This window comes from Bos mutus, chromosome 11 (genome assembly GCF_027580195.1).
Source record: "Bos mutus isolate GX-2022 chromosome 11, NWIPB_WYAK_1.1, whole genome shotgun sequence".
In the NCBI taxonomy this organism is placed as follows: domain Eukaryota; kingdom Metazoa; phylum Chordata; class Mammalia; order Artiodactyla; family Bovidae; genus Bos; species Bos mutus.
In genome coordinates, this window is record NC_091627.1 from 76787523 (window position 1) to 76801298 (window position 13776).

At 52.1% G+C, this 13776-nt stretch overlaps 1 protein-coding gene across 1 annotated transcript in view; it reads left to right on the top strand.

The window, feature by feature from the left end:
* Window positions 1-13776, top strand: part of KCNK12 (potassium two pore domain channel subfamily K member 12) — an 89329-nt gene that overhangs the window by 36457 nt on the left and 39096 nt on the right. The window contains exons 3-4 of the mRNA XM_070379616.1: window positions 755-905; window positions 1555-2960. Coding sequence (XP_070235717.1) covers window positions 2570-2960 — 391 coding nt within the window. The 5' untranslated portion in view covers window positions 755-905; window positions 1555-2569. The remainder of the gene's footprint in view (window positions 1-754; window positions 906-1554; window positions 2961-13776) is intronic.

Consider the following 13776-nt stretch of genomic DNA (forward strand, 5'->3'; position numbering starts at 1 on the left):
GGGATGGAGGAACAGGCTAGGGTGATGACACCAGTAGTGAGCCCAGGGGAGGCAAAGGCTTGGAGAGAATTGTGTATTTTGTCAATAATAACAATAGTCTGCAATGGCAATGATTTGTGTTTACATAAGGCTCCCACTGTGCTTCATAAAAGGAGAGGGTTCTGTATTCTCAGTGGATGAGATGCTCTCCCCTCACTCAAAGGTTCCCTTGACCCTTTCTGAGAAGACCACCGTAAAACTAACCACATGCCATCCAGGACCAGTAAGGCTGCTTCTGACTCTGTTAGTGGTAGAGCCTCTCCCATTTGTCCCTTCCCTAACACAAAGGAGAGTACAGTTGGCTCCATCTATAAACTGGAGTAGAATTTCTAAGAAGAGCCAAGTCTCTGATGTGTCCTGGTTTGGGAAAAGCAGTATCTCAAGTCCAATGCCTTTCAGCTTCTGGACAGCTCTCTTGTACTCCAGGCCTCCACTCTTTCTGTCAGGGCATGGGTCAGAAGCGTTTCCAGGCTTTGAAATGGTGGAGGCTTGCTCAAAAACCACTGAGTTCCTTGACAATTAGGGGACTGACGATGTCACTACTTTGGGTGGAACTTAGCTTGAATATTTTCTATTGTAGAGATCAGACAGCCTGAGATTTGGGGTGAGGGGCTGGTTTTGGATTTCTTCACAGTTCACCCATCTAGGGTATCTAAGCACAGTCCCCTTGATTATCTTCATTTTCTGTCATCTGCATCATCTCATCATTATTCAGGGTCCCCCTCTCCTGTGGAAGGGGGACGGACAGAGAAGGGGCTGGCTGCCAGAAGAGGACAGTTTTCTGTCTGTTCCAAGGGCATTCCTCGACACAGAACTTAAGAGATCCAGGCAAAGCCGGCCTGCGTCTGGGCGAAGAAGCTCCAGCGGTAAGGCTGAGCCCCGCACGGTGTTCCCCTGTTGCGGCGGGGCGGAGAAGGGCGAAGATATCCGGCCCCCGACACACACCCTCCCCCTCAGGGCTCAAGAACACAGCCTTCCCACTGCTGGCCTGGGGGAGCTGGTTAGTGAGCTCTCCTTACATCTTCTCTACCCACCCTGCCGCCTCCGGGATCTTAACCAGGGTCCCCCACCACCCTGGGTGGAAGGATCAGAGGGTAGGGGTGACGAATGGAGATCCTGCTGCCGGGTGGGCCTGAACGCTCCCTCCTCCCGAGGCACCTTGGTCCCCTACTCGCGCTTGACTCCTCCCCCGTCTCTATTCCGCAGCGTCCCCGCCCTGTCAGCACTCTGCTTCAGCGACCGCACCTGCTTTAGGGGTCGAGGGGACACACGGGAGGCAGAAAGGGAAAGAAGGTTTGGGGAGCGTAGCGCATCAGGGTGACCGGCTGGGCCCGTGCCGCGGGTCCCCGCAGCCGGAGCGCCGCCCGCCCCGCGGCTGCGGCACCGATGCGCTGTCCGCGGTGCTGACGCCGGCCGCCCGCTCGGTCGGCAGGGGGAGGAGACGCCCTCGTTCTCCCGCCGCCCGGAGCCCAATGACCCCACCCCCGCTCCTAAGAAGGATCCTCTCCCCCGAAGGAACTCTCCGAGACCGGGCGCTGTGGATGGATCCAGGAAGAAGAAGCGAGCGAAAGGGAACTTAAACTTCGGACAGGAGCCCAAGAACCCGGTGTTGGGGAACTAGCGTCTTTCGGCCTCCAGCACCTGAGACCGCAGGGCAACGTCAAGTTGAGCAAAGTTTGGCTGCCGCTTGGACATAGGGACGGATTCCGGGGCCGAAGCGCAGGGAAGGACTGGACGGTGTTCTCCGGCGGGGTGGTAGCTGCACCGCAGCCCGGACACCTGCTTCGGTGCCCCGCATTGGTGTCACCAGAACGACCGGGAAGGCGTCGCAGGAGCCCAGCTCCCCACCCCTTCTCTCCCGTCCTTACTCCCCACCCCACCCCCACCCCCGCCCAACACCCCGCCCCGGGCGCCGGTGACTCCGCCTCTCCGTGGCGGGCGGCTCTCCGGCTGGAGCTGGAAAGGGAGCGCTTCCCCGGACTCTGCTCGGTTCCAAGGCTCCGAAGCCGACGCCGCCAGCTCAAGCCCGGGGGCGGGAGCTGGGCTGCCCACGGAGCCTGCGTCTGGGAGCCGCTTGGCCGGGAACGCCTCATGGGACGCCCCCGGGATCTCTCTCCGTGCCCTGCTGCCCTGTCCCAGTCCTAGGCGCCCGGGCTCTACAGCCCGCCCCGCCCGCAGCCCGCGGCCTGTCTGGAGGGGAGTATGAGGCCCGGGGCCCCGCGGACTCCGGCCACAAGGCGGCAGGGGCCTATATTGAGACCCCCGCGCCCGAGGGCGGTGGGTAAGGAGCCGCGGGAGCCGGCCAGGCGTCGGGGCGCGGAGAGGAGCGCCCCAGCTCTGGCGCCCGAAGGGCCGCGGGACCGGTGTGCGGCCTGAGCGCCGAGGAGGAGGCGAAGGCGCCCTGCCGTCCGGGCTGCTCCGCGGCGGCCCCAGTCCCCTGGTCACCATCCTCACGTTTCTGCTCCCGCGGGGGGGATGTCGCGGCCCGGGCCCCGAGCGCCGCCCCGGCCCCGGGGCTGAGCTCCGGACCATGTCCTCCCGCAGCCCCCGGCCCCCGCCCCGCCGCTGCCGCCGCCGCCTGCCGCGCCCCTCCTGCTGTTGCTGCTGCTGCCGCCGCTCACACCTCAACGAGGACACTGGCCGCTTCGTGCTGCTGGCGGCGCTCATCGGCCTCTACCTGGTGGCGGGCGCCACCGTCTTCTCGGCACTCGAGAGTCCGGGCGAGGCGGAGGCACGGGCGCGCTGGGGCGCCACGCTGCGCAACTTCAGCGCGGCGCACGGCGTGGCCGAGCCGGAGCTGCGCGCCTTCCTCCGGCACTACGAGGCCGCGCTGGCAGCCGGCGTCCGAGCCGATGCGCTGCGCCCGCGCTGGGACTTCCCCGGCGCCTTCTACTTCGTGGGCACAGTGGTGTCGACCATAGGTGAGCTACGCGCCCGGCGCGCGACTTTCCTCTCCGCGTCTTTCACCTGCCGCCCTTTCCACTGCTCCGGGGCTCGAGCCGCGTCCTTCGGCTCCCTCTTCCCTTCTAATGCCCGAGCGCCTACTTTCATCGCGCCCTCTCCTCTCCGCCAGTCCCTCTCTTACTGCCTCGTCTTCTTTACTGGCTTTCGGCGCGGGAGGTGGCCTGAAAGGCCCATCACTGGCGCTTACCCAGCGGTGACTGACTGCCCGGCAGAGAGGCCAAATGGGGAGAACCCTCACCTGGGCACGGGGCAGACCGGGGCCCGCCTGCGCTCCAGCACTTGCCAACTCCGTGACCTAACCTCCTGTGCCTCAGTGTTCGCTTCTGAAAAGGACAGGGGAGAGTATGTATAGGGGGCCTGGGGCTTCCTTCTTATTTCTCACTGCTCCCGGTCCTCGGTTTCCTCGTCCAGGTAATCTGGAAAGCCCTTTCTCTCTCCACTCGGCGTTTTTCTCTCTTTTGCCTCTCTTCTTTCTTTTCCCACGCGTTTTCCCTGAGTCCTCTAGACCCTTTACCTTGGAAAAGGTGACCATTTTCCAGACTAATCCCCAGGTCTCCTTCCCCCTTTTTCCTACAGTCTGTACCATCCCTTCCCAAAGCAAAAAGCCCATTAGACTCGGAGAACAGGACTTCAGCTGCTCTGATTCTGGTTTTCTGCCCTTAGTACCCACCCCGCAATTTCCCTCCAATTTCTTGACCTCTTTTCTTTGTAACCTTGTTATCTTTTCCAATAAATATTGGCACCAAGGGGTAGCTTGAATGCAGGGATTAGTTTCTCTATACTTTCCATCATCCCTTCCTCTTATTTTCGGTAAAAACAGCTCATGGTTTTGTAACAGTACAAGAAATGCTGTGTAAATGTTCCTTGAAGCCCCTCCCCCCACTTCTTTCACCCTCCTCTGAGCTGCTTCTATACAGACTCGGGAGCCACCACTGCTCCCCACTCCACCCTGTCTCTGTCTCTCTTCTTCTCTTACCCACTTTCTCCATCCCCCCATTTCTCTGGGTGTCATGTGAAACAGATCTCCTCCCATTACTGTATAGAGTGCAGAATAAATACAACATTGTCACTTTGGCATGACTCTGTGTCTCATCCACTCCTCCTTCGAGTCCCAGGGTGAAAAAAAGCATTTGGCTGCTCTTGCTTCCAGTCACCTCAAAGCACTCTCTGCTGGTGGTAGGTTTGACAGAGGGGACTGGACTCACAGGACTGAAAGGTGAAGGATTTCATAGGCAGCCTTCTCTGGGTGAATTCTGGCCTGGAAAGTGGACTAACTGCCCAATGTAAGCCATTGCAGATGGCTGCTGGAAGGCAGAAAGACTGCATCCATGTGGAGAACATGAGCAGCTAGAGATGGCTCTCTGAGCGTATATGTATAGTCTACGAAAGGACTTCTTTTCAATGAATTTTCATGTGTCATGTTTGATCTGATGACTTAAAATAGAAAAGGCAAATATGGCCCAAGTCCAAAGCACAAACAAACTGGATTAAAATACCCTGTAAAAGCTATATCATGTTGTTATGGTGATTGAAGATATAAAATGACCCCCTTAAAAAAAATCCCCTTTTAAGAACTGCATCAAGTTGCTATAGCAACTAGTTTTTTTTTAAGTGCTTTAAAAGTGCTAAAGATGCTTAGTCCTGATGACATCATGTGTTCATAGCTCATTATTGATTTATGCTCCTCTTTTAAACACACCCATTTGCTTTCACCTAGAGGCACACCTGTGCACATATTGGACAGTCACAGCAGTTCTGTCCCGGTGGTGTGCTCTGACTTTGGCTTCCTAATGGGACCCACTGGTTAAGGGAAAAGGTGACAGCAGTGTCCCCTTCCCCTACAGGCCACGAGTCCGTCTAGATGGGGCCTCATTCCAGGGACCTGTGGTCTCTGTGCCTTTCTGATGAGCTCCCTTCTTTATTCTTCATTCACTGCCTTTATTCACTGCCCAGTCATGGCTTCTACAGCTTCTTTTCAGCCCTATGCATGAAATCAAGTCAACATGTTGGCAAATGGTTCTAAGCCCGAGCCTTTAATCTACTGGCAGGATTGGCTGTTTTTTAGTCAAGCAGAAAGAAACTATGTTCTCTTTCTTGATTTGTGTTTGGGAATGTAGGCAAGCCTTGTAGGAGGACTATGCTGAAGCTTGTGGCTATGTTACAAATGACCCAGCACATTGTTTCCAAATTCTGCTGCAGGGAGACATTCATCTTGGATAAGAGCTGGACTTAGGGACCAGATTCAGCTGGTGGACAGCTCAGCATTCAACTAGCCCCTTTGCAGAGGTGCCAAGAGGGCCACGTAGGTAGCAGGGTCTCTGCCAGTAACCCACCTGCTGTCATGGTCTCAGGAAGTTAGATAAGTTCTGCTGAATCCTGAAGTAGCATGATTTTTATTTCAGTCTTCTTTTGCAAAAATGTACTTGGATGAAATTTAAGTAAAGACCTACATACGTCAGTTTCACTTCTGTTTATATAGTTCCTTTCCCTTAAATGCCCTGAGTCTTCAGAGACAATGATTATCACTACTGGTGCTTTTATGGATTCAGCAGCTCAGGGAGCCAAAGCTGAGTCCAAAATGGGCTGTCAGGATTCGATATCTACCATCTCACCCAGTGAAGAGGAAAATTAGCATGCACTCAGTTTTATTTGCTTCCCTGGTGACTCAGAGGTTAAAGTGTCTGCCTGGAATGCAGGAGACCCGGTTCGATCCCTGGATCGGGAAGATCCCCTGGAGAAGGAAATGGCAACCCACTCCAGTACTCTTGCCTGGAGAATCCCATGGAGGGAGGTGACTGGTAGGCTACAGTCCATGGGGTCGCAAAGAGTCAGACACAACTGAGCGACTTCACTTTCACTTTCATGATCCATGCAGCAATGTGGACATTTTCTTGTATTGTGTAGACCCATCTAACAGATTTGTCTAGACCTTAGTGTAGAACACTGTGCCGTCATTTATCCCATAAATGATGTATTGTGATATAATGTGTATATCAGGCCCTGAGTGCTATATTTTGAAAGGTTAAAGCTTATTCTACAAGGCAAGGGTTGAAGCATATTCCAACAAGGGCAGCTGAATTGCAGTGTTCATGGGCGCCACATCTTGGCTAGCCTCACTAATGATGATTGGAACAAGGACGAGTCCTTTGGTCCAGTCCCATGTGGCTCAGAGTGTTAAGGGATGTGTCTCAGGTCACAGTTAATTATGTGTTCAGCTGGGTCCAGAATCCAAGTTATGCTGTGTTTATTCTACCAGTTTCATTCATATAATTGGTGGGCACATTCTTGTTTGAGGCTGAAGTATTTAATAACGTGTGTGTGTGTCTGACACTGCAGCAGGGCTGAGCAGATGGACTGGTCTGTTGGTCAGGCCAACAATGAAGTCCAGAGGGAACTTGAAGGATCAGACACATCTTAGAGGTCAGACAGGCTAGAAAGAAGCATCTGGCAAGTCTTAGACAGCTGGAAAGACAAGAGCCAGTACCAAGAAGGTCAGAGACAGAAATGCTAGCAAGCAGGAGACATTTGGGTAAATTCTGGTCCAAGAACAGTAGCCACCAGCTCTCTGCCTTCTTTTGCACCAGTTCGTGTGTGTGTGTGTGTGTGTGTGTGTGTGTGCATAGAGGAAGGAAAGAAGTGTCAGGAATGGGCCTTCAGCTAGAGGGAGAGATAGAAGAAAAATTCAGGTGTGGCTGTATATACTCAGGTTAGATGAAACGTCCTGATGAGGTGGAATACTTGTCCTGACATTTGGCTTGAACAAGGCCCATATCTGGAGCTAGGTAATTTGCAATTGTGAAACACATGTGTGTCCACGCAACATAGACCCAGTGGGAAGATTTGCCAGTGATTGTTCAGTGGTCGTTGAGGCTGAATAGAAATTCAGTCTGAATAGCTCAAGTAAAATGAAAATCCACTTTGTGGTCTAAATTATTCATATTGATTGCTTACACTGAACTGAAATCCTGGGCAATTATTTCTCCCATTTGTGCTCTGTGACATATTCCCAAGGAGATGAAATCAAGTTTGTTTTAATGTAAATGCATTCAGTTATTCATTCCTCCATTTAACAAAATCCTAAGCAAGCAGAACTCACAACCATGCATGTATCGCCTTTGGCATGTTGTTATCTGCATCTCCCATGATAACTTGAAGTCCTGAAGATAAAGACAGTAACTGGTGTTCTTTTAGTACTACACAGTATTCTTGGAGGCAGTCCCTAGGTGAATGATATTCAAACATACAAAGAGTATTAACCCGTCATTTCACATCCTAAAGGATGTTTTATTGGTTTACTTTGAAAAGATTAAAAGGAAACTCTCCACTGGGGTTTTAATTATGCAACTGCTGTCAGATTTACACATAGGGAAGAACATATTTAAAAGTCTCTCTCAAATGGCAGCTTGATATAAACAGAAATATTTTTGCTTCCTTTTATTAGGTTTTCTGGCAGCGTATTTTAGCTATAAAGCTAAAACCATGCCGCTCTAGCCGGGATGGTGTAGGTATGAGAGATGTCAGTTTTGGCACTGAATAATTTAGGTTGCTACTTTCAGAATTAGGCATACTTAATTATTCAACTGCAAGATTAGTAACAAGTTCTAACTTTTTTCTTCCTTTTTAACATGGAGTTTTTAAAATGTTTTTGTTTCAAAGGAAACTAAGACATTATAAGACCGAAATGTCACTACCCCATTTACGTTTGGTTTTCTTCTGACATGTATGTAATCCAGCTGGAGCTGGCTCTGATGCCGGGAGTGAAATACATTACCCAGAAGGAGAGGAGCACCTTTCTTTGCTTATTTTTCTCATCAGTTTGGTTTTTTTTTTAATTGGAAGATGACACTGTGACAACTTTGAAGGACATTTGGGAGGAGGAATCCATCATTAGATTTGAAACTCTAGATGGACAGCGAGGAAAATGCATTCTAATTCATTGCTCCTTCTTCAGCAACCAGCACTGGACCCAGCACATTGTAAATAATCAATAATTATGATAACTCATAATACTCTGCTCTCATATAACTGTTTTCATTTTTGCAAGGTCCCTTGCACTCCTTTCTTTTGTAGGAAAATGAGAGGAGACTAATTGACAAGTGCTGAGCTGAGCTGCTCTTGGTCTAACACTTTATAGTATCATCAGTGTTGTCTCCATCTTTCCACATGTCCTGCACATCCTAGTTTTATGTATTCATTTTTTAGCTGCGGTGTGTCTTCGTTGCTGCACGTGGACTTTCTCTGGTTGCAGCAAGCGGGGGCTTCTCCTCGTTGTGCTTTGCTGGTTTCTCCTTGTGGTGGCTTCTCTCTTACTGTGGAGCACGGGCTCTAGGTGCGTGGGCTCGGCGGTTGCAGTTTGTGGGCTCTAGAGCGCAGGCTCAGTAGCTGTGGCGCAGGGGCTTAGTTGCTCTGCAATATGTGGGATCTTCCCAGACCAGAGATCGAACCGGTATCCCTTGCATTGTAAGATGGATTCTTAACCACTGGACCACCAGGGAAGCAGCACATACTAATTTTAATGAGTGCCTAATATTCTATCTAAATGATGTGCTATAAGTTACTACCCCTATTGTTGGGTATCTGGGTGTGGTTCTCAGTTTGGGGGGCTATTTTGAGTAATACCACAGTGATTATCTTTATGCAGATGGCCTTCTCTTCATGCAATATCTCCTCGGGTTGAATTCCCAGCAGTGAAATTGATAGTCAGGAGACACTGCCATCTTCATGGCTCTTGGGGCCAGTCCCTTTGGAGTGAAGGACTGTCTGATCTCTCCTGAGCTGAGCCTACAACCTCTACAGAGCCTAGAAGAGACTAGACAGTTACCCAGCAAATTGCTCCATGGAAACAGCCACAGGTCCACTTGGTTTTCTCCAGGATTGCGCTCAGTCCCTGGGACTGAGCTGTGAGCCCTGAACAAGGCAGTGGCTTCAGCATCTTCAGCCTCCCCTGCTTTACTGAGGGCCACTTTCTTTGGGAAATTTGGGTGAGTGGAGAAGGGCAGGAAGGAAAACAGGAACAGCTTCCCAGCCATCAAAGACAGAGAGGGAATACCTGGAGCCTCTTCCTTCCTATCCCCTGCGTTCCCAGGGATGTCTGCCACCACTTCTGGGCCATGCCAGCTGACGGAGAGGGTGCGTCCCTTTGGTCCTGACTGTGGCCAAGGACCCCAGCCTGGACTGGCCCAGAACTGTGCCACATGAAGCAGATACCTATCTCTAGAATATTCCAGCTGGATAACACTGTAAGAATCCTCTAGAACTTTCCCCAAGCATTTATACCTTTTTGTCAACAAAAAACAGCAAGCCACCTATTACAGAAAGCAGACAGTAGCCGAAGTCTTACAGTGTCTGGACACAATGGCATTATTTTCCCAGTAACAGATACTGCCGACCAAGAAGGTGGGGCACACGGAGCAGTGCTTCTCAATCAAGACAGTATCCGAATTACTAGCTCTGATCATAGTACGGGTGTCGGTTTCAGGAGGTCTGGGAGGACCCTGAGACTCTGCATTCCTCACTAGCTCCCAGAGATGCCCATATTCTTGGTTCCCAGACTGCACTGGACGCAGCATGGGTATAAAGAAGCAGCAGTGAGTCAGGGACTGCAGCCTAGACCCACACTGCTGCTCACTGGCTGCACAGCTGAGAGCAGGACTGGTCACCATGCAGGCCACAGGGTCTTCATTCCTAAAAGTAGGGAGTGCTGGGGTCACCTGGGTCTCTTCCGCTCTGATGTTCTCATATCTGGGAAGGCTGCTCGCTCACATCCTCTGATGCACTCAGTGCAGGCTAAGCACACCAACTCTGCAGACTGGGTCCCGGGCCCAATTCTGCCACTTCTGAGCCATGCGCTCCTAGTGAGAGGGCATGCCTCTTCTCACCTCAGTTTCCTCCTCTGAAAAGTGAGGATAGCAATGCCCCCTGCCCGTGGGCGCCCACAAGGGAAGAAGGAGCTAATCTGTGTGTGCAGTGCCTGGCGAGCCCTCAGAAAGCATCAGCCCCTCAGAACAGGGTGAGCCTCATGGGCGAGCCCTGCACTGCCACCTGTGCAAAGGGAAGCTGAGTTCAGCCCTGACCCACTGTTCTGCGTCCAGCCCTCTGGGTCTCGCCGCCCCTGCCCTGTGGCATCTACCACCCTTTCATGGGCCACTATCTCTGGGGCTCATTGCTGTCTGATGCTGTTACATAACTGACCTGGGAGGGTGCTCTTTAAAATGCATTTTCTTTGGGTCTTCAACTAGAATTTTTAATGCCTCGTGTGTGTGCTGTTTGATCTTTTTAAAGAAGACTGGTGAATAACTGAACGAGTGACCGAATGGTGGTTTAGACTGGTGTCCCTGCTGTGTCTCTGGTCTTCATCGCTCAAGCAGAGCCCTGGGAAGCCACCCTCTATCCCCCACCGCCCACCCTCTGTGTTTGGTGGGCTGGGGCCTCTTGGCAGAGCCTGGGCTTAGGGGGAGGTCGTGGAGCTGAGACCAGCAGAGAGACCAGACATGGCTCAGGCCAGGCCTCACCATGCTTCTCTGAGGCGGGTCTGGTGTTGGCACTGTACGGAGAGGCAGTTGTAGGATGGCACTATGGCGTCACCCCATTGTTGGGGGAGCCAGGTGCTGCTACTCCCTTCACTCTGGGGCTCCTCAGCTCCCCCAGTGGGTGGAGACAGCATCCCCAGGTCTAGGGCAGGAGAGGCGAGGCTGCAGAGCCTGCCAGCATGTTCCCTCTCCAGACTCCACCCTGCCAGGAGTCAGGGCCTTTGTTCTGGGGAGCCAGAGGGTACCGGAAGCATCTCTGATCCCTTTGATTATCACCCCCGCCCCCGCCACACACACATGTTATGTTTCCCCTGTACAGTGTTTTTACCTGTGTTTACTCAGGAATCTTTTCCCAAACCCCAGAACCTTAAAGAGAATGTATTCCCATTTCACAGATGATGAGACAGCTCAGAGAGGTTAAGCGACTTGCCTGGGGTTACACAGCAAAGGAATCAGGGGCAGGATAGAGGATTCAGGAGCCCTGACTGCACAACAACCTCTCTGTTGCCCTGAGCCACGCACAGCCAGAGGGAGACGAGTCCCAGCCCAGTCTAGGGTCTGCTGAGTAGTGGGGGTAGAGGAGGTGAATGTGCGGCTGTGTCAGCAAGGGCTCAGGCACAGTTTAGGGATTTGGATTTGGTTCTGCTGTGCTCCTTGTAGCCCCAGTGGCTATGCTGAGCCGAGGGCTGCCTGCTTTCCATCCCACACCACCACGCATCCTTTCTGAGGGAGGCTGCAGACAGGCAAGAGTGTGGATGAGCAGGGTACTCTGTGCAGAGCTCACTACAACTCTAGGAGCTGTGTTGATGGGAACGTTCAGGGCCCATTGCACCCAGCTCCTGCCCAGAGAAAGGACCTCATGACCTGAGGGCCCTCAGCCTTGTACTTGGGATAGCAGCAGTGGCCAAGGAGAGGTGGGAACAGAAAAGCAAATAACCCGAAGGTCCGCACTTGAGCACACCAGCCAGGAAACTCTGGGGACATGGCCAGCTCAGGACTATCCAAGGTCATGTCTTAGAGGCAGACCTGCTCAGACATTGAGGGAATGCATGAAACCTAGGACCCACCAGTGCACCCCCAACTCTAGCCACTCTCAACTTCTGGCCAGCCCCCCTCCACCTCACCCTCCCACACAGCCCACCCCTGAATTCCAGGCGCGTTTAGGCTCCAGGCCATTGTTCATACTGTTTTCTCCACCTGGATGGTCTTCCCTTTCTTTCCATTTTCCACCAAATGAACTTGGTTTTCAAGCTGCAGCTCAGATGAGACCACAAGAGTGAGACCTTCTTGGAGCCCCTCTTACTGCCCCAAGACACGTGGTCATTATCTGTTTCCATGCCAGTTTCCCTGGCAATAATGCCAGCCTCTGTGCAGTGGGCTAAGGTATAGCAAAGTCTGGCACAGGACCCAGAACCCAGTAGGTGTCCTTTCTCCTTCCTCCAGGTCAGGAGCCCTGTCTTAGTCGTGCTTATCACCGCTAATTAATGACAGTGATAGCCATATGGAAGCAGCCATGCATTGAATGACTACTATGAAGTGGGCACCGTGTCTGGAGATGGAGATAATTGAAAAGCAAAGAGGTAGTTTCTGCAAATCATGGAGCAGAATGCTTGGCACAAAGTCGGCGATTAATCAACGTATGTTGAATGGATGGAATGAATAAATGAGTGTGAGTAACTGAAAACCTTGGACTGCTGGAAATAATAAAAAGAGAGTGGAAAAAGCTGGGTGCGGGCTGGGCTCCAGGAACCTCCCAGCGCCTGCCTTTCTCCCCCGCCCTGCGGAGCCAGAGGGGCTGGCTGTGCCCTGGCCCTTCTGCTGGGCCACTGGTTTAACGATCTCTCAGTGGCTGGCAGGTGTGCAGCAGACAGCCAGCTCACTCTGGCTGGGGATCCCCTGGCGAACAGTGCTGTCTCCGTGGCTCTCTGAGTCAGCCGGGTCCTTGTCCTACCCTGCCTGGGGCCCGGCAGAATTACTGGAGTGAAACCAAACCAGATGATTCTGAGCCTCAGCCCCAGTGCCCCAGGAGTGGTGGGAAAAGTTCAGTTCTGAACAATGAAGCCAGGCTTCTGGTCCCAGCTCTCCCTCCAACCCAGATGGCCCATCTGGCCCTGGCCATCACTGCAGCTTCTAGCCACAAGGAAGCCCTGCTGAATTCTGTCTCTCAGCTCAATAGCTCTACCTTCTCCATCACTAGCCCATGGCACACCCCTTAGAAACCAGATGTTGGCTCATAAATTGAACAGAAGTTTTATAAGTAACTAAATGCAGTTCCACAAATCCAGAAAACCACCTCATCCACACAGCCGAGCACCATCACAATGCCTCTAAAAATACTTGGGAAAGCTTTTATTGGAATGGGGGTGTCCCAGCTTTCTGGAAAGTTACAGTTGAGATAAACATAAGCCTCAAATCGCACTCCGCGTGACTTCTCCCTAATCCTTTCCAAATGGCCACGATCTCATCCCCTTGCTGCCAAGTGTTCTGAATTCTGAACGCCTTGTGGTGAGCTGCTCACACCAGGACCTGCCAGAAAAGCTGCAGGGATAGCCCGGGCCAGGGAGGGAAAAGAAAACACAAAACTGCCCATGTTGAGTGCAACTGCAGGGCCTGACCCTCCCCATACCCAGAGCCTCTTTCTCCTGTTCTCTGCTCCATCTCCCCATGCCTGGCACCGGGCTTGGCACATGGGAGGGAGGGGCTCCATGAATACTTGTGGAATGAACATAAATTTGAATAATTGGTCATTTCCAAGATTTTCAACTCTACTTAGACACCAGTTTAACAAAAAAGTAAAATACGAAAATCTCCACTTAATCAGATGATGATTCACTTTGTAAAAGAAAGCTTCAGTTTGCAGAGGGATTCACTCTGGTGCATCTGTAAGTAGCCAGGGACACCAGTGTATTTCAAGTGAGATGCAGCATGCAGCCAGTATGTCAGGAAGCCAGCAGCCACATCAAGTCCCCTTACTGCCATTGCTACACAGACCCCAGATCTCTGAGGCAGCCCAGTCCCTAAAGTAAAGGGGTTCTGGTCCAATTCATAAACATTACACTTGACCAGTGGGCAGTTCAGAGGCATAGATTTCAAGAGCTCTTGTGAGTGGTGTGCCCTGTTCCGACTGGAGTTGCTCAGGTCCGCTGGAGTGGTCCAACCAACAGAGCATATGCCCAACATGTGGAAAGTGCATTATAAAGCTCATTGCTGTGCATTATTCAGCCAAGCAGGCTGGTCCTGTAGG